Below are 19541 nucleotides of genomic sequence, written 5' to 3'. Positions count from 1 at the left end.
ATATATCATCTTTAAAACCATGACTGACATTAACATTTTATTACCGTTTTTAACGTAATATTTCTATGAATTGGGTATTATTTTGTTAAGTGTTGATGAGATAAGAAAAAAATCTAGAAAAAAAATGTCTTTTTAATAGTTTGTATGAATTGACTTCTTTTCAGTGAAAATATAAACAGTTTTTTTTATGTCTATCACTCTATGAATTTTACTAAATAGAAATTAAAAAAGGAATAAGAACATGTGAAAACTTTTCAATATTGGACTAGTGGTGAGAGGCGGTGTATATGTATTGCTATGTAGTTTAAGTGGAGTAAACACAGGGCTCATATGTACGTTTGTAATAGCATTATATATTTTTATAGCTGATACTGTACAATGATGATTCAATTAGTTATACCAATATCAGCGACTTCAAAGTATCAATATGACTAATCATTATATATATATATATATATATATATATATATATATATATATATATATATATATATATATATATATATATATGACACTAATGGAGGACAAAATGCTGATGGTTGTTGTCTGGGATGCCCGGATGTGATGTAAGCAGTAGCATAACCAATGGCAAATGTTGTAGTCTACGTTTTGTGGTGGCATGCTTAATTAAAAGAAGGGTACCTGAAAAAGGTACCAAGAGTTTCTCACCTGGGACTGGTTGGACAAGAAAAGAAAGAAAACGAAAATAAAGAGAGACAAAATGAAGATGATTTTTTATGGCAAAAAAACAAAAAAAAAAAAAATGATAAATAAATAATAATTGAATAGCGAGAGCAATTATCCAGTCAATTTGTCTGAGGTCATTTTGCTTTTGTACAGACACACAGAAACATATACAACAGAAACAATTTTAATAACATGCTCGGTATGTACATATACACACACGTCTGTGTCTATATATTCATATATATATATATATAGGAATAAATTAAAATTTATTTGCATATATACACACATGCATATCTATCTGTATAGATACAACCATAGATTTTAAAATATATTTTTTACCAAATCAAGACCGTCGTACATGATCGTATTCAATTTAATGTTTTACATGCTGCCAGGCATTAGATGCCTTTAAGAAAAACACAGATTATATAAATTCCTTTATTTATTCAAACATTAAAGGGATTTATATTATAATGCAGCGCTACCTGTTATTAATTAGTATTTTATAAACACTGGAGTTTAATTGGATTAACATCTAGGCAACAACAACAATTACTATATAACACACATATGGACAAATATACAAACACAGGCACGTGCATAGTTATATGCACATGAATACATATACCTATACAGTTATATCACTAATTATTAATACTTCTGTATAGTTTTGATAAAATTCAAATATTTCAGTCAATACTTGACTATATTGACAAAATAATTATAAAAGTTATGCAGTTTAAGTTTAAGTGAACTCGCTTAGAAGGTTGAAGAAAAAAAAATATGTTACGAAGCATTTTTAACAAAAAATAAAATAAAATGACGGGTCGAATTTATTCAAACAAAAATTGGTTGCAAAATTCTTATTAGCAATTATTAAGTAACATTTATATTGTCTCCATTAATGCTCTTAGGGAACAGTATAGACTATATTATAAAATGTAATAGGTTGGATGAAGCTATGGCATGAGGTTGAAAAGAGTCTCACAATTAAACATCAATCATTTTGTTTTTTTAATATACTTTTGTTTATATATATATAGATATAGACATTGGCAGGGAAACCTGGCGTTGCCCAGAACTGAATGATGATCAATGAATGTTTCACACTCCCCTATTTTTATTGTCGGTGAAATCACCCACTTATCAATCAAATTGATTGATTGATTGCCTGCTCTAGTTAGGGACCCATCGCATTTATAAAATAATTTTTATATATAATGGCTCGAATTACAGTTTAAAATGCAAAAATCATGCATCTTGCTTCAGTTGTGCTCTAAATAGAAAGATTCATTTCGGACATGCCCCTGTCATATCAAAGAACTTACTGTTGATTTTATATGTCGTGCCTTTCGGCTTGTGTGGTAATAAAACTTCTAATGCACTTGTGATGTTAGGCTGTGTAAGGTGTTAACTTCGCTCAAAATTACCTGTTCCTACTTTCATAACTCATCAGATAAGTTACATTAAATTCAGTATGACCATAATCTTCGGAACTGAGAAGGAACGACAGAGTGTGTCAATTACACGAACCATGTAAGTTATCAAAAATGGTGTTTTTATAAGTTTCTTTTAAGGAAAACATCTAATGAGTATGTGGCTAAATACTATAAAAGTCACTGTGTATGTATGTGTGTGTGTGTGTGTATGTATGTGTGGGTGTGTATGTGTGTGTATGTGTGTGTGTATGTGTGTGTGCGTGAGTTCCTTCCTCATAGGTTCCGAAATGGCTGAGCCTATCTTTTGCAAATTTCAAAGAAAAGGTAACTTATATTTCTGGCAGTGTTCTTAGATATGTTTTGTACAGAAAGTCTCTGATAAAGTATCGAAAATCAAAAAATAATCCAATCTTAAACATTGTCTGTCTTCTCTTAAAGATAAAAAAAGAATTTTTACAGGGGAATATTTTACGTTACACCAGTCAAAGTTACATCGGCATACCGGAAAATATTCCCCTATAAAAAGTCTTTTTTTTTTTATCTACGATCGTCGAACCCAAATATCAGCTGATGTAATATTGTAAACAAACATGCATGACATTATTATTTTTTTGCGAATTAGTTCAACCGGGCAAATTATTCCTCGTTATATATAATATTCAATAGCGGATTGATTCTATACTAATACATACGCAATCTGTATAAATTAAAATATCATGTTTAAGTATATTTTATGACCGGGCAACGCAGGGCGTCCAGCTAGTATATATATATATATATATATATATATATATATATATATATATATACACACACACACACAAATAAAAAAAATCAATACGAAACATATATAAATGTTTATATCTTTTCTGTATTTATTTCCTGTGTGTTGACGTGTAGGAATACAGTCTTTCGAAAAAACAAAAACAAGAATGTTTCCTTCAAAAGTACATAATTTTCAACCGATCCTTCGATCTTCCTCAGTGTATGCATGTATATATATAAATAAAATTTTAGTCATTCAATGAATTTAAAAATTTATGACATGAAATGTTTAAATTTTAAATTAAAAGATTTTTATTATTCTATGTAAGACAAAGAATACATTTGAAATGTTAAAACTCCTTATCGTATAGGATTTAGATGTCTACCATCTCTTCAAAGAAAATATTAGCAAATTAGGTGGGATAGTACTTATAGAATATTACTGCCAGTAATATCTTGTAAAACTTATAATCGAAGCTTTCCATACCAGTTGTTTGTTAGATAATTTTATTCTGAAGTATATATATATATATATATATATATATATATAGCCAGTAGAGTTTAGTTTCCTAGAAGTACATCCAATGAAACAACACGTGTCTACCAAAATAGTGCTCAATGAGTGAACAGAGCAGGTATATTAATTTTATTTATACAAACATTAATGGCTACATATGTGCATACATGTTTCTGTAATCACCCACGTTGGGGGATTACGTCTTCAGGCCAAGAACTACCTTCAAAAGTCACTTTTGAAGGTAGTTCTTGGCCTGAAGACGTAATCCCCCAACGTGGGTGATTACAGAAACATGTATGCACATATGTAGCCATTAATGTTTGTATAAATAAAATTAATATATATATATATATATATATATATATATATATATATATATATATATATACACACACACACACACACAGAACTCAATACATATGCATTATATAAGGACATAATTTTATTAAAACATTTCAATGATACCGGGCACAATGCCATTATTATTAATCGTTGATGTATTTTTTCTTCTTTATATAAGTTTTAACTTATATTACTAAAGAAAAATGAAGAGAAACCAAGAAACACTTCGAAAATATTTGTATTTTCTTTACTCTAATTAGACATTTAAAACCCATAAAAGTGGGGAGGTGAGGGAGGGGCAAAGAGATAACAAAAAAAACTCTACTTGTACATCTTTCATATGACACTTAATAGTAATCTTTGGCAAGAAGGGTAAAACTTATTAAAAACATGGTTTAAAAGACCATAACTAACTAACAGGAAGGTTTTGTCCCTCATTGCCAAATATTACTATTAAAAGTGTCAGCCAAAAGAAAAACGTCAAAGTAGATTTTGATTTAATTGTTATCTTTTTGCCCCCCCCCTTTTCTTTGCTTTCTTAATGGGTTTTAAATGGTCAATTAGTGACACATTTTTATTTAGTAATATAAGTTAAAACGTAACAGGTATAATGTATATATACACACATGAATACATCAACACACACAAACACATGACTACATCAAAACACACACACACACACATTGTCTGGCATTTCCACTGCCAGACAATGTCGCAGCCCACAAGAGCCATGACAGCCAAAAAACCGGAAGTATAAGACTAGAGTTTTGCCCTCATCAGTTAGACACATCTAAACTCAGAATTTGAAATGCATACAAGAGGCTTGGGTTTCAAATCCTGAGTTCGGATGTGTCTAACTGATGAGCCCAAAATGAGGGCAAAACTCGAGTCTTAGACTTCCAGTTTGTTGGCTTTCATGGCTCTTGTGAGCTGGGATGTTAACTGATTGTGTAAATAAATATATATGCATACATCAACACACATTTTTTTTTTATTTACTTGGGTGTCACCACATATCAAGGCCCGAAGGCCACTTGAGGATTAATGAATGTAAGTTGGTTAAAAGTGTAAATTTGATAGAATTTGATTATTTATGGGGATGGCTACACAAAAACTTTTTTACATTGCATTTGAAGGTTACTATATTGTATTCAACCGAGAAGCAGATCACACATCTGGGAAAGAAGCTTTATTCATGGAATCTGCAATTAGATTTAGGCACAGATAGAGTGGGGGAAATCGTATATAGCGGTTGTAAATAGTCGCATGTGAAAGTTTGGCAAGGGAGGACCATATATTTGAGTTCAGAGCAAAGACAAACTCGCAATGCATCTTCTGTGGGGAAAGAGATTATGATACACATATGCATATATCAACACACACACACGTATGCATACATCAACATATATATATATATATATATATATATATATATATATGCATGCATTTCCACATGCACACACATATATTCATACATCAACACACACACACACACACATATATATCTATATATCTACAAAAATGAAAATGTGTGTGTTGTGTCTGTCTGTGTGTGTGTGTGTGTGTGTACATTTCTCCACCAAATAATTCTGTCAATTTTCGGTCCACAGACTTGAAATTTGACATACAGGGTATTGAGATTTGGGAAAATCTTTTTAATCGGGTTTCGTCCAGAAATTTTGCTGTAAAGGGATCAAAGTTCAACGATGTGACCTTTGAGAACTCTACCAAACTCCTCCACCAATTTTGGATTTAAACACTTGAAATTTTAGCTATAGGTTACTTGGACATGGATCTAATTTTATAATTTGATTTGAGCCCAATACAATAAATGCTAAGGTGTCATAATTGGGGTCACAGTTTTAAAAACTTTGACCTCTGTGGTCTCTACCAAATTACTCAGACAATTTCTGGTCTAAACATTTGAAATTTTACATAAAGTGTATTCAGACATAGGGCAAGCTTTTTAATCGGTTTTTGACCAAAAAGTTGGCTGCCAAGGAGTCAAAGTTCAAAAGATTTGACCTTTGCGATCTCTAGCAAACTATTAAGCCAATTTTGGGTCTAAACATTTTAAATTTTACAGAAAGGGTATTCAGAGATGCAGCAAGCTTTTTGATAGTTTTTGGGCGAAAATTTGGCTGCCAAGAAGTAAAAATTGAAAGAGTTGACCTTTGCAGACTCTATCAAACTCCTCTGCCACTTTTAGGTCTAAACTTTTAAAAATTTTAGATGTAGGTTACCTGGACATGAATCAAACTTTAATATATATGCATATAAAGTTATGAACAGTACTGAACTGCTAGTATAAATATATATTTATACATCAACACGCGCACACACACACACACACACACATATTTATAGATCAACTCACACACATACATCGATACATATGCATAAATTTATACATCGATACATGTTTATCTATATATATCTATACATCAATACATATATCTATATTCCTATAAATTTTTCTATACTCCTATAATTTTATTTGGTGTATTGATATTCATATTAAAAACCCTTTTTTTCTATTTATTTAAAATAAAAAAAAAAACTTTCTTATATATATAGGTTGTGGAAAACTAGCAAAAGATCTAGCTAATTTGCATATTCTTTTAAACATTCATTTTAATTAATTCCCTATTTTTTTTCTTATGGGATGATCATCTTTATTTAACTATTATGTGTAATTATATTACTGCAGATATTCTACATGATTTATACTTGCGTAATATTTGCTTAAAAAGTTTATAGTAAACACAAAACTCTTTCCATTTGAAAATATTTTACCTACTAAACTCCTGCAGTTTTTGATCTACAGATATGAAACTTGATACATAAGGTATTTGAACCCACGCAAAACTTTATATTTGGGGTTTAGCCCAGGAAAATCGGTACAAAAGCGTGAAAATTAAAAAGAAAAAAAAAGAAAATTTGCCAGGTGATCGAATGACGGCATTATGAATATGTATGCATAACGTAGTAGCTATTAATTCAGGTTTTAATTTTTAGCCTTACAGTAAATATGTCTTCATAGCTCAGTCATTACCAGCAGAGAAGGAAATTAATCATAAGCTAAATGTTTCGGTTTCGATTCTCAGTGGTGATGCACAAGACATTTTGCTTTGTTTTTTTTTTAATTTTTAAAATCATTATAGTAATGATTTAAAAAAATTTTTTTTTAAATCATTACTATAATGATTTTTTAAAACCTTTTAAATCGTTACTATGATTTTTTAAAACTTTAAATCATTACTATAATGATTTTTTTTAATTTTAAATCGTTACTATAATGATTTTTAAAATTTTTTAAATCATTACTATAATGATTTTTTAAAACTTTAAATCATTACTATAATGATTTTTTTAAACTTTAAATCATTACTATGATTTTTTTAAATTTTAAATCATTACTATAATGATTTTTTAAAACTTTAAATCATTAATTACTATAATGATTTTTTAAAACTTTAAATCATAAATTACTATAATGATTTTTTAAAACTTTAAGTCATTACTATAATGATTTTTTTAACTTCTTAAATCATTACTATAATGATTTTTTTAACTTTAAATCATTACTATAATGATTTTTTAAAACTTTAAATCATTACTATAATGATTTTTTTAACTTTAAATCATTACTATAATGATTTTTTTAACTTTAAATCATTACTATAATGATTTTTTAAAACTTTAAATCATTACTACAATGATTTTTAAAAACTTTAAATCGTTACTATAATGATTTTTTTAACTTCTTAAATCATTACTATAATGATTTTTTAAAACTTTAAATCATTACTATGATTTTTTTAACTTTAAATCATTACTATAATGATTTTTTAAAACTTTAAATCATTACTATAATGATTTTTTAAAACTTTAAATCATTACTATAATGATCTTTTTAAAACTTTAAATCGTTATTATAATGATTTTTTAAAACTTTTTAAATCGTTACTATAATGATTTTTAAAAAACTTTAAATCATTACTATAATGATTTTTTAAAACTTTTTAAATCATTGCTAAATGATTTTTTAAAACTTTAAATCATTACTATAATGATTTTTTAAAAATCTTTTAAATCATTACTATAATGATTTTTTAAAACTTTTGAAATCATTGCTAAATGATTTTTTAAAACTTTTTAAATCATTACTATAATGATTTTTTAAAACTTTTGAAATCATTGCTAAATGATTTTTTAAAACTTTTTAAATTATTACTATAATGATTTTTTAAAACATTTTAAATCGTTACTATAATGATTTTTTAAAACATTTTAAATCGTTACTATAATGATTTTTTAAAACTTTTTAAATCGTTACTATAATGATTTTAAAATATTTTTTAAATCATTACTATAATGATTTTTTTTAAAACCTTTTAAATCATTATAATAATGATTTTTTAAAAAACTTTAAATCATTACTATGATTCTTTTAAGCTTTTTAAATCATTACTATAATGATAGTCCAATATAATATAATACAAAGTCTGCATTCATGAAAATATCATATTTAAGTATATTTTACAACCGGGTAATGCAGGGCGCCCTGCTAGTATATATGATAGAGGGGGATAACTATATATATTTTACCATGTATATTAGTATTTTTCCTCCATTTATTTGTATCTTGGTGATTCGTAACATTTAATATTTTATTAAAAACTCGGTTTTATATTACCCCATTATTATAGCCATTGAACTAAACTTTTCTCCACACATACAAATATTATTTTACAGTATGTTTTCTATATTTAAAAATTATTACTGGCAGTCCCTATCATTACACAAAACAAATCAAGAGACACAGTCATCATGACTATAAATGCTGGGTATAGCAATTTAGGAATAGAACCATTTAACAGCATTGCTTGATCTTTCGCATACAAAGTTTCCAAAAGCTTAAAACAAAAAGTTATCAGCATTATTAAAACGTGAGAGACATTTAGGATACACTAACAGCATTAAAATACCTGAATTTATTCTGCAAGTAAAGAAGACCATTGGTCTCCGAGATCAATTGCAAAAGAATAGAATGTGTCAGAAAAAGCATTTTGAAATGTTGTCCACAAAGACATTGGAGAAAAGTTTTACTTGATTAGTAAAAGTCATTTTAAAAGAACCACCATACAAGTTTCACAAAATGAAGAAAAAAATAGACAATTTTTATGATCACCTCATATTTGCCTCCACCTCCTCATTTTCCTGACCTCAATCTTTTGAACAACGACATTTGGAAGAATCCAGTTGAAAGAGAGTTAATGAGCATCTTTATAAATATTAAATTTTTAATTAATTTTTTTAAAAATTCCATTTTCACCTCAAGCAAGGCATAGTGTCACTGATGTAGGGGGCTACTATTGGAGACAGTAGTTGCAGGGATCGGGGACAGTAGTTGCAGAGGTACTATGTAAGGAGTTGAGCAGCAAGATGTCTAATCACATTACACTTGAACTTGTCAAGTTTGTCGGGACAAGCATCCACCATTGAAATGCTTGTAAAACAGGGAGAGGGATGCAATATTTCGTCAATGGGACAGTAGTTGAAGCTTGGATGGCGATTCTCTTTTGAACTCTGTCCAAGAGTGAGAAACTAGTAGCAGATGCGCCGACCCAAATGTGACAACAGTACTCCATACATGAGCGAATAGTCGCCTTATGGAGGTACAGGATACTTTCAGGCATAAGTAACTTTCTAGCATGGTAGAGAGAGCCCACCTTTTTTGCAGTGGCCGTGGCAATGCTCTCAATATATCTGTTCCAACTCATGTTCCCTGTGAACGTTAAGCTGAGGAATTTGAAAGAAGTACTTTCAGGTAATGTATCATTAGCCATAGATATTGTCTCCACAGTTAAAACAATGTCCAATATGAAAAAGGCCCACATATTCCACATATATTGCAGGCAATTCATACTGCATATAAAATGGTTATTATGAAGGAGAGTATAACAAATAAAATTACAAAATAATCTATTCTTGCATTAAAAACGTTTTTTCAGAAATAAAAAATATCTATTGTTTGAGGGTCATTTTGTGTATGTATAAATCTATCGTCAAATATGTTAAGCACCGTCTGCATCTTATACCATAATTAGGTGTGTGTCTGTTGATGCAATCAAAAAGAATTATGTACTAACATCAAATACAACTTCTTCAAGGAAAATATTTTTGTGAAGACTTCAATGGTGGTATTTACAATCATCAAATTTATTTGGCGTCACCAGAGGTCAAAATAATAACTGTAGCAAGGGGCTCAGTAAATCTGATAAAATGAATAGTCTGTCACAATGATGCATCCAGGAGAATTCAAGAATTAGTTTATCATCAGAATTTTTCATATATAGCAGTAGGGAATATTGAAAATCTAAACATATATTTATTTTGACTTTCATAATATTTTATTGCATCTTACATGTGTTTCATTGAATCACGCACAATAAAATATTATGAAAGTAAAAATAAATATATATTTGGGTTTCGAATGTTCACTGCTGATATATATGCCCTGAAAGTGTAAAGAGGCTTTCATAGAGCTTAAATAATTGTGCTACTTGGAAAATAATTTTATATATATTATATGTATACTAGCAGGGAGACCCGACGTTGCCCGGGATTGGAATGACGATAAATGAAGGTTTCACACTCCCACATTTTAAATGTTCTTGAAATTGGTGAAATCGACCATTTTGCAATCAAATCAATTGATTGCTTGCTTTATTTGGGACCCTCATCACAGTGCACCGGTAGGAAACTTCACATACCTCCTTGCAGTGATTTAGTTCACAATAGACTGTAGTCTATAGTGCACTGTAGTTGATTTTTTAAATTATTTTTATATATAATGGGTTAAATTAAAGTTTAAAATAAAAAAAATCAAGTATCATGGCTCAATTGTGCTTAAAATAAACATCCATTTTGAAGAACCCACTGTTGATTTTATATGCCTGGCCTTTCTGCTTGTATGGTAATAAATCTTCTCTAATGCACTTGTGATGTTAGTCTATATACAATGTTAACTTTGGTCAAAATTGCTTATTCCTTCTTTCATTGGATATTTTTGATTATCGATACTTATCCAAGACATTCTGACACAAAACCTATCAAAGAACACTGCCAGATACATAAAGTACATTTTGTAAAATTTCATAAAAATCGGCTCAGCCATTTTGGCGTGCATAGGAATGAATTCACAAAGTTTCTTTTATATAATAATGGATATATTTATAATCGAAAGTCTACATTATATATATATATATATATATATATATAGTTTTAACAAAATCAAGACATCAAAGAATGGATTGATAGCAACGAATAGTGTATTTCATCATTCGTTACCATTGTTTCAAGACCATTCAGACAAATCCCTATATCGTTTGAAAATTTTCACAAGAACAGCATCAGATGTTTTGAAAAAAAAGAAAAGAAACATTTTTAGAATGAACAATATGGAATCTATTTCCCTTTTAAGGAAAACTATGAGAAAATGTTTTACCTACATCTCTTCCTTCCAAGGTTTTTTTTTTTTAAAGATTTTTATATTTACCTACTTTCGTATCTCTATTAAAAAAAAAAAAAAAATTCAATCGAATTATTTAACGTTGCCACCAATTACCTATGTTCACTTAATATATTTTACTAATATCATTCACAAATTTATTAAATTAAATTTCTTTATTTTATTTTATTTATTTTTGAATTTGTCCGAATGGTCTTGAAACAGTTGTAACGAACGATGAAATACACTGTTGCTTCAATCCATTCTTTGATGTCTTCATTTTGTTAAAACAATATATGAATGCTCAATTACAAAATATGATAATTTTGAAGCTTACAATTTAAGTCATCTCATTCTGACTTAAAATTTATTGGAATATGAACGGTTACCGAATTATCAATTACATAAACCCAATAAAATTCGGAATACTATATATATGTGTGTGTGTGTGTGTGTGTGTGTGTATGTGTATATAGAGAGGGTTTGAATTGTACATACAGTAAAATAGTTATCTCTACACTGAGGACTTTTAATTATTTTCTACAGACATATGTTTCCCCTTGCAGAATTCTTAGTGTGGAGTTAACTGTTCTACTGGTCATACGATTCGACCCCCCCCCATACACATATGGGTTCAAATTGTATGACCAGAATAAGTTAATTAGAGAATTCTGTAAGGATGTAACAGTGTCTGTGAATGATAAGTAAAATATTTATTATTACAAAAATTGTGTGTGTGTGTGTGTGTGTGTGTGCATGTATGTGCGTGTGTAATTTAGTATTATAGAAATAGCCAGAGTGCTCAATTACTTGTACAAGAGCACATATATTTTTAATTTCAAATGACACTACCTTAAGTTTCAACGGAAACATTGAAAACTCAGTCTTCAGATATCAAATTACCAAATGTAACAGTTTCTTCAATCGAAATATGTATATGCGTGTATGAAAATTTTATCAAAAACAATAGACAAAGATTACCTTAAATGTCAACTGTGTGCTTACGGTTTGGATGCAAGTTTTTTTTTTCAGAATGTACCTAGTCTAAGAACTGATCAATGTTTGGTATTTTCTTAGTACTTTTTAGGGCGATTTATTGTTGCGAAAAATTAATCCCTGATATATATAAATAAAAATAAATTTAATTTCGTCTCAATTTTTGTTGGAATTGATTTTAGATAATAGTCTTTAAATATTAAATAATAGTAAAAAAAAAAAAAAATTAAAAAAAAAATGGTTTTAAATATGTGTAACACATTTATTAGTTCAAATATCTATTTTTAACCTGCAAAAGAATAATAATAAAAAAAAGACATAAAACAGTTAAAGTAGAAAATAAATAGAAAAATAGAATGACATACAGACAGAAATCCAGTTGGAAGTTCAAAAGAAAGATTTCGTTTTAAATATGAAAACTTCAATAATAAATCATATTCAACAACCTCTGACTTGTTGGGTGAACGTCAGTACAATGTACACAAGTACATAAAATACTATTAACCGATTTGGAAGGTAATAGATATGAATGTACGCCCAGAGAGAGAGCATACAGTTACTGTCTGCTTTGAACTTAACACAAATAAAATTCCCACAATTCCATCAAGTTTATAATTATTGTATGTACTTTTAATACGAAAATAAAAGTCCATTTAATGTTCATTAAAACTATATTTAAATCATCTAATCAAAATGCTTGATAAATGTTAATCTGTTTTCTCTTTTACTTTCATTTTATTCAATCTCCCATCTCTCTTCCCATATTTTTAAAATCCTCTCGTCTTACTCTTTTCCGTAAACTACTTCTACCGCTACTTCTATTAAACTCCTCTTACCACATCTCTCGGCATGTCAAACTATCATAAAAGAAAAATATTAGAATTGATAATGTGCATTACAACATGAACATTGGATTCCATAATATGCTGTGATATTGAAAAGTCAGGTATTGTTGACCAAAAAATGGAGGAAAATTTTTTTTTTAAATCTCTCCTTGTGGGACAATGAAAAAAAAATTATAGACAGAATAGAATGTCTCACAGAAGCAGGGCATATGTCTTTGGGCGGCAATGGCCTAAGTGGACACAGTAAAAAATTAAACACAATATAGGAATTAATAATCACACACACATTATATATATATATATATATATATATATATATATATATATATATATGGGGTCTTATGGTATTGATTTTGGTGTTTTGCTTAAAAGATGACAAAACACCCCAGGGGACTAACGCAGGGTTAAGTGATATCTACCTCATGTCAGAATCAGTGGATCAAGATATTTATTATATAGATGCTATCAGAATTTAAAATGAAATCTTGTGAAAATGCAAATAAAAGGTCTTCCAACAGAGATTAACAGAATTACATTGCTTTAATCAGAAGCCAGGATGACATGTTAAAAAAAAAAAATGAAGCAAAACAAAAAACTGCATTAAGGGGGGGGGCAAACAAAAAAACATTTTGATACAAGAAGCAACAAAATGGAAGCAGGATTAGTCAATGATGAAAATATTTATTAAACACTAAATTACACACAGAGTTCAGGAAGAATAAACATACAGGGCACAGTTATATTTGTAAAAGTATTATTTATTCATAAGTGATACTATACAGTTATTAAAAATTGATTTACCATCAGATACCATAGAGATGTTACTGGTTATCCTCATTATCAAGTAAGTATTACTACAAATTTCGAAACTTCTCGCATCTGATGGCCATTCAATTTATCACTTTATAGTATCACCTAAAAATTAATAAATATAACAAAACAAATCTCAAAAGCATACATTCAGATATGAACAAAAAAATCAAGGTGGATCAAAACAACAAACATTTTACATTCTTTTCTTTATGACAATAATTAATAATATTAAATTTAGTTTATTTGAACACTTTGCTGCAGTTTCATAGTTTATCCAATTTTTGAATTTGGATTCCTCTAATACTACTCAGGAATATGCTAAACTACTTAAAAAAAAATGCAGTAAAGTGTTAAGATAAACGATATATATATATATATATATATATATATATATATATATAACATTAAGGAAAATTTTTATTAAATAACAGATCTATATTTTATGAGGATTTTTTTAAAAAAATGTTTTTTTGATTTTCAGAATAATTAATTTAATTTATATATAGGGATTAAATTGGTAAATAATTCTGCATTGTCCAATATTTTTACAAGTGCTTTCAATTTCACTTCTCAAACAGTGAGGGTTATTCTTAGCAACTAAGTTAATAACAAAGTGCTTTCATCAATTTGGTTTCAGTTTGTATTTACCAACTGTAAAAATCCCACGCAGCCAAATTAATCCTCAACTGATGACTTAAGGAATCAAACTGAAAGTACTCGCAACACTAAGGAACAAGGACAATATGGAACTTTACAATACCAAATGGATTATTCAGCCTCATTAAACAAAAGAACTTTGTTATTTAATAACATTTACCGTAACGTGAAAATCTGTTTCTAAATATGTACACACGCACGTCTATTTATTCTAATACAAGCATACAAATCAGAGTTCAAAATAAGTAATCGAAATTTTAATCATCTTCCAAAGGAATGAAAGGAGATATGTTATGTAATCATAATGGCTAAATATTCGAAAAAAGACGATATGACTTTTGAAAAGAAAACAAGTTAGATTTAAAGTCTGACTTGTATAAGTTCATCAGAATTTTGGAATGAATGATCACCAGATCTAATAGACTGGGAATGTCTCTCTTATTCAATGCAATATATTTGAAACACACACATGAATAGAAAAAAATAGAAATAATGACTTACTTGATGGAAATTAGAGAGACTCCCACGACAAGCAGATCCAGTAAGTTGAAATAACTCCGACAGAATGATCCTTTGTGGAGTACTAAACCATAACTTATCAACTGGTAAAAAAAAAAACAAATAAAAAGACACTATGTTAACAAATAGAGAAATTAAAATACAAATAATATATATTCATCAAGTTTTACAGCTTGAACTATTAAAGATATAATTACAAGACTAACAGGACCTGTATAAATTCCATGGAAATGAGAAATATATTTAATCAACATGTTTTGATAAAGCTGATATTTTTCTGGATAAAACAAAAATTAGTTTTTTGGACAGAAAAATTAATACATGCAGCAAATATGAGTTTATTAACATTTTGACAGAGATAGGATCCATTGCATTTGAAATGTAAAACTGACTTTGGAATTTATACTTACTTTTACATAGAATTAAGATCTTTTTAGTAATACAAGTCGAAGTTGTTTGTTTTTTTTTGTTTTTTTTTACCTCACCACAAACAAGGCACACTGACTGAGACGTAGGGGGTTATTATGATTTGGATACCATATTTACAGGCCATCTTAAGTAATGAGCCGTGCAGCGAGATATTTGTTAGAACCAATAATATCTAATGTGGTATTTAGCCTTAGTTGGGCTATCTTGGCTTTTCTGGAGGAGGAAGTTTATAGGGAATATAAAATTCACAAGTGGCCTGCAGCTGCCTGTATATCTCAGTCATGAGCAAATAACATACAGCATCTAGTATTTCCCAAATGGTTACCAATCTGGTACTGGCAAGGCTCCACATTGCTTAACTTCGGTGATCTAACAAGAACCAGTGCGTCAACGTGATTAAGCAGTTTGTTCATATTACATCATTTAAATGTCTACATGTTCGTATAGTCAGAGAAACAGTTTGAAGAAAGAAACTATTAGAGTAGGAAGCCTTCTGACATCTTGGGACATTATACAGTGAAGGGGTGGGATTTTGCTAATTGTCAGATTGGTCAAGAGTATTTGAGTTGAGGTGTAACCAGTGCAGCAAGTTTGAGTACATTCCATTGAAATACTTGTAAATGCTATGAGAATTATTTTAGGGACTAATATATATATATATATATATATATATATATATATATATATATATATATATGAGAGAGAGAAGACTTTTTAACCCATTATATATGGGCAAAAGTTATAGCCTGTTGACTTAGAATGAGTACTTTATTTTAAATTGGCAGTTAAGCATGGTTAAAGTTGTACTTATTTTTGCATTAATACCTATTAATCCCTAACTGTGCATCAAATGGCTACCATAATACTTAGTTAGCTGCATCTTATCATAATAAAGGTCTACAAAATTTTAGCCAGATCAGCCCAGTAGTTTCTTAGAAAAAGTGGAATGGACAGACAAAGAAAAATATGATATAGATATAAAAATATTTTTCAAAACTAGTTTTTAAAAATTGGGAAAATAGAAGTTGTTTTTCAAAAAACAAAATATAAACATTTGAAGACAATTTTAAATTACCTTTATAATGATCTCGATGGTAAACACACTGGTAAAAATATAATCAAAATAATTCAAAATCTAAAAAAGAAAAGAAAAGAGAAATAAAATTAATTACTGAATTATGTAAATCAGAAATTTTAAGCTGAACATTAGTTAAATATAAAAGTTAACAAAAAATTACATTTCTGAAAAACAACCTGGCAAATATACCCGGTGAACCAAGTGCAAGAGAGATTCAAACAATTGCACTCAAGTGGACATGCAGAATCTTAAAAAGATCTCTCAGCTGGAATATCTAAGTTAGAAGGTAAATGTTTGGCATCCGGTATGATATCCCATACCCAATTTGAATAAACAATAAAAAAAAAAAAGAAAAGAAAAGAACTCGAATGCCTACTTGACATCCAATGGTTACCAATCTGGTACTGGCCATGCTCTACATTGCTTAACTTTGGTGATCCAACAAGAGCCAGTTGCATAAGGATACTTTATCCTGACTAAATATTCAAAATCATATAGTAATCGTGGCCCAAATAAGATCTCTTTTGTATGGCTAACCCACACTGGCTTTCACAAGGAATGGTACATCTTCTCAAAGTGATGTTACCTCAAGTAACAGCACAAAGCTGGATACTCCACAAGACTAGATAAATTTTAGTCCTGGAATCTAGTAAGATCAAAAGCCCACAAAAAAGAAATAACATATTTAAATTGTCAATTGGGGAAAATAATGTCCTCAACTTCTTTATTTACTCAGTGTTTGAGAGCTAAAGGAAAACATTAGCGAAATATTCAAATATCTATGCATCTCATATAGAAAACATTAGAAAAATATTCAAATATCTATGCATCTCATATAGAAAACATTAGAAAAATATTCAAATATCTATGCATCTCATATAGAAAACATTAGAAAAATATTCAAATATCTATGCATCTCATATAGAAAACATTAGAAAAATATTCAAATATCTATGCCTCTCATATAGAAAACATTAAAAAATATTCAAATATCTATGCATCTCATATAGAAAACATTAGCGAAATATTCAAATATCTATGTATCTCATATAGAAAACAGTGAAATATTCAAATATCTATGCATCTCATATAGAAAACATTAGAAAAATATTCAAATATCTATGCATCTCATATAGAATACATTAGAAAAATATTCAAATATCTATGTATCTCATATAGAAAACATTAGAAAAATATTCAAATATCTATGCCTCTCATATAGAAAACATTAGCGATATATTCAAATATCTATGTATCTCATATAGAAAACATTAGAAAAATATTAAAATATCTATGCATCTCATATAGAAAACATTAGAAAAATATTCAAATATCTATGCATCTCATATAGAAAACATTAGAAAAATATTCAAATATCTATGCATCTCATATAGAAAACATTAGAAAAATATTCAAATATCTATGCATCTCATATAGAAAACATTAGAAAAATATTCAAATATCTATGCATCTCATATAGAAAACATTAGCAAAATATTCAAATATCTATGTATCTCATATAGAAAACAGTGAAATATTCAAATATCTATGCATCTCATATAGAAAACATTAGAAAAATATTCAAATATCTATGCATCTCATATAGAAAACATTAGAAAAATATTCAAATATCTATGTATCTCATATAGAAAACATTTGAAAAATATTCAAATATCTATGCCTCTCATACAGAAAACATTAGCGAAATATTCAAATATCTATGCATCTCATATAGAAAACATTAGAAAAATATTCAAATATCTATGCATCTCATATAGAAAACATTAGAAAAATATTCAAATATCTATGCCTCTCATATAGAAAACATTAGAAAAATATTCAAATATCTATGCCTCTCATATAGAAAACATTAGTGAAATATTCAAATATCTATGCATCTCATATAGAAAACATTAGAAAAATATTCAAATATCTATGCATCTCATATAGAAAACATTAGCGAAATATTCAAATATCTATGCATCTCATATAGAAAACATTAGAAAAATATTCAAATATCTATGCATCTCATATAGAAAACATTAGAAAAATATTCAAATATCTATGCATCTCATATAGAAAACATTAGAAAAATATTCAAATATCTATACATCTCATATAGAAAACATTAGAAAAATATTCAAATATCTATGCCTCTCATATAGAAAACATTAGAAAAATATTCAAATATCTATGCATCTCATATAGAAAACATTAGAAAAATATTCAAATATCTATGCCTCTCATATAGAAAACATTAGAAAAATATTCAAATATCTATGCATCTCATATAGAAAACATTAGAAAAATATTCAAATATCTATGCATCTCATATAGAAAACATTAGAAAAATATTCAAATATCTATGCATCTCATATAGAAAACATTAGAAAAATATTCAAATATCTATGCATCTCATATAGAAAACATTAGAAAAATATTCAAATATCTATGCATCTCATATAGAAAACATTAGAAAAATATTCAAATATCTATGCATCTCATATAGAAAACATTAGAAAAATATTCAAATATCTATGCATCTCATATAGAAAACATTAGAAAAATATTCAAATATCTATGCATCTCATATAGAAAACATTAGAAAAATATTCAAATATCTATGCATCTCATATAGAAAACATTAGAAAAATATTCAAATATCTATGCATCTCATATAGAAAACATTAGAAAAATATTCAAATATCTATGTATCTCATATAGAAAACATTAGAAAAATATTCAAATATCTATGCATCTCATATAGAAAACATTAGAAAAATATTCCAATATCTATGTATCTCATATAGAAAACATTAGCGAAATATTCAAATATCTATGTATCTCATATAGAAAACATTAGTGAAATATTCAAATATCTATGCATCTCATATAGAAAACATTAGAAAAATATTCAAATATCTATGCATCTCAT

At 28.1% G+C, this 19541-nt stretch overlaps 1 protein-coding gene across 16 annotated transcripts in view; it reads right to left on the bottom strand.

The window, feature by feature from the left end:
- Positions 1-19541, bottom strand: part of LOC145303601 (muscle calcium channel subunit alpha-1-like) — a 1244232-nt gene that overhangs the window by 292123 nt on the left and 932568 nt on the right. For all 16 annotated transcript variants that reach the window (XM_080145164.1, XM_080145154.1, XM_080145170.1 and 13 more), the window contains exons 21-22: positions 16604-16663; positions 15082-15182 (exon numbers count right to left, since the gene is read on the bottom strand). In XM_080145164.1, coding sequence (XP_080001290.1) covers positions 15082-15182; positions 16604-16663 — 161 coding nt within the window. The remainder of the gene's footprint in view (positions 1-15081; positions 15183-16603; positions 16664-19541) is intronic.

This window comes from Euprymna scolopes, chromosome 19 (assembly GCF_053919585.1).
Source record: "Euprymna scolopes isolate OS-2025 chromosome 19, ASM5391958v1, whole genome shotgun sequence".
Classification (NCBI taxonomy): Eukaryota; Metazoa; Mollusca; class Cephalopoda; order Sepiida; family Sepiolidae; genus Euprymna; species Euprymna scolopes.
Note: the sequence above shows the minus strand (reverse complement) of the source record. Positions and strands in the feature narration are given on the sequence as shown.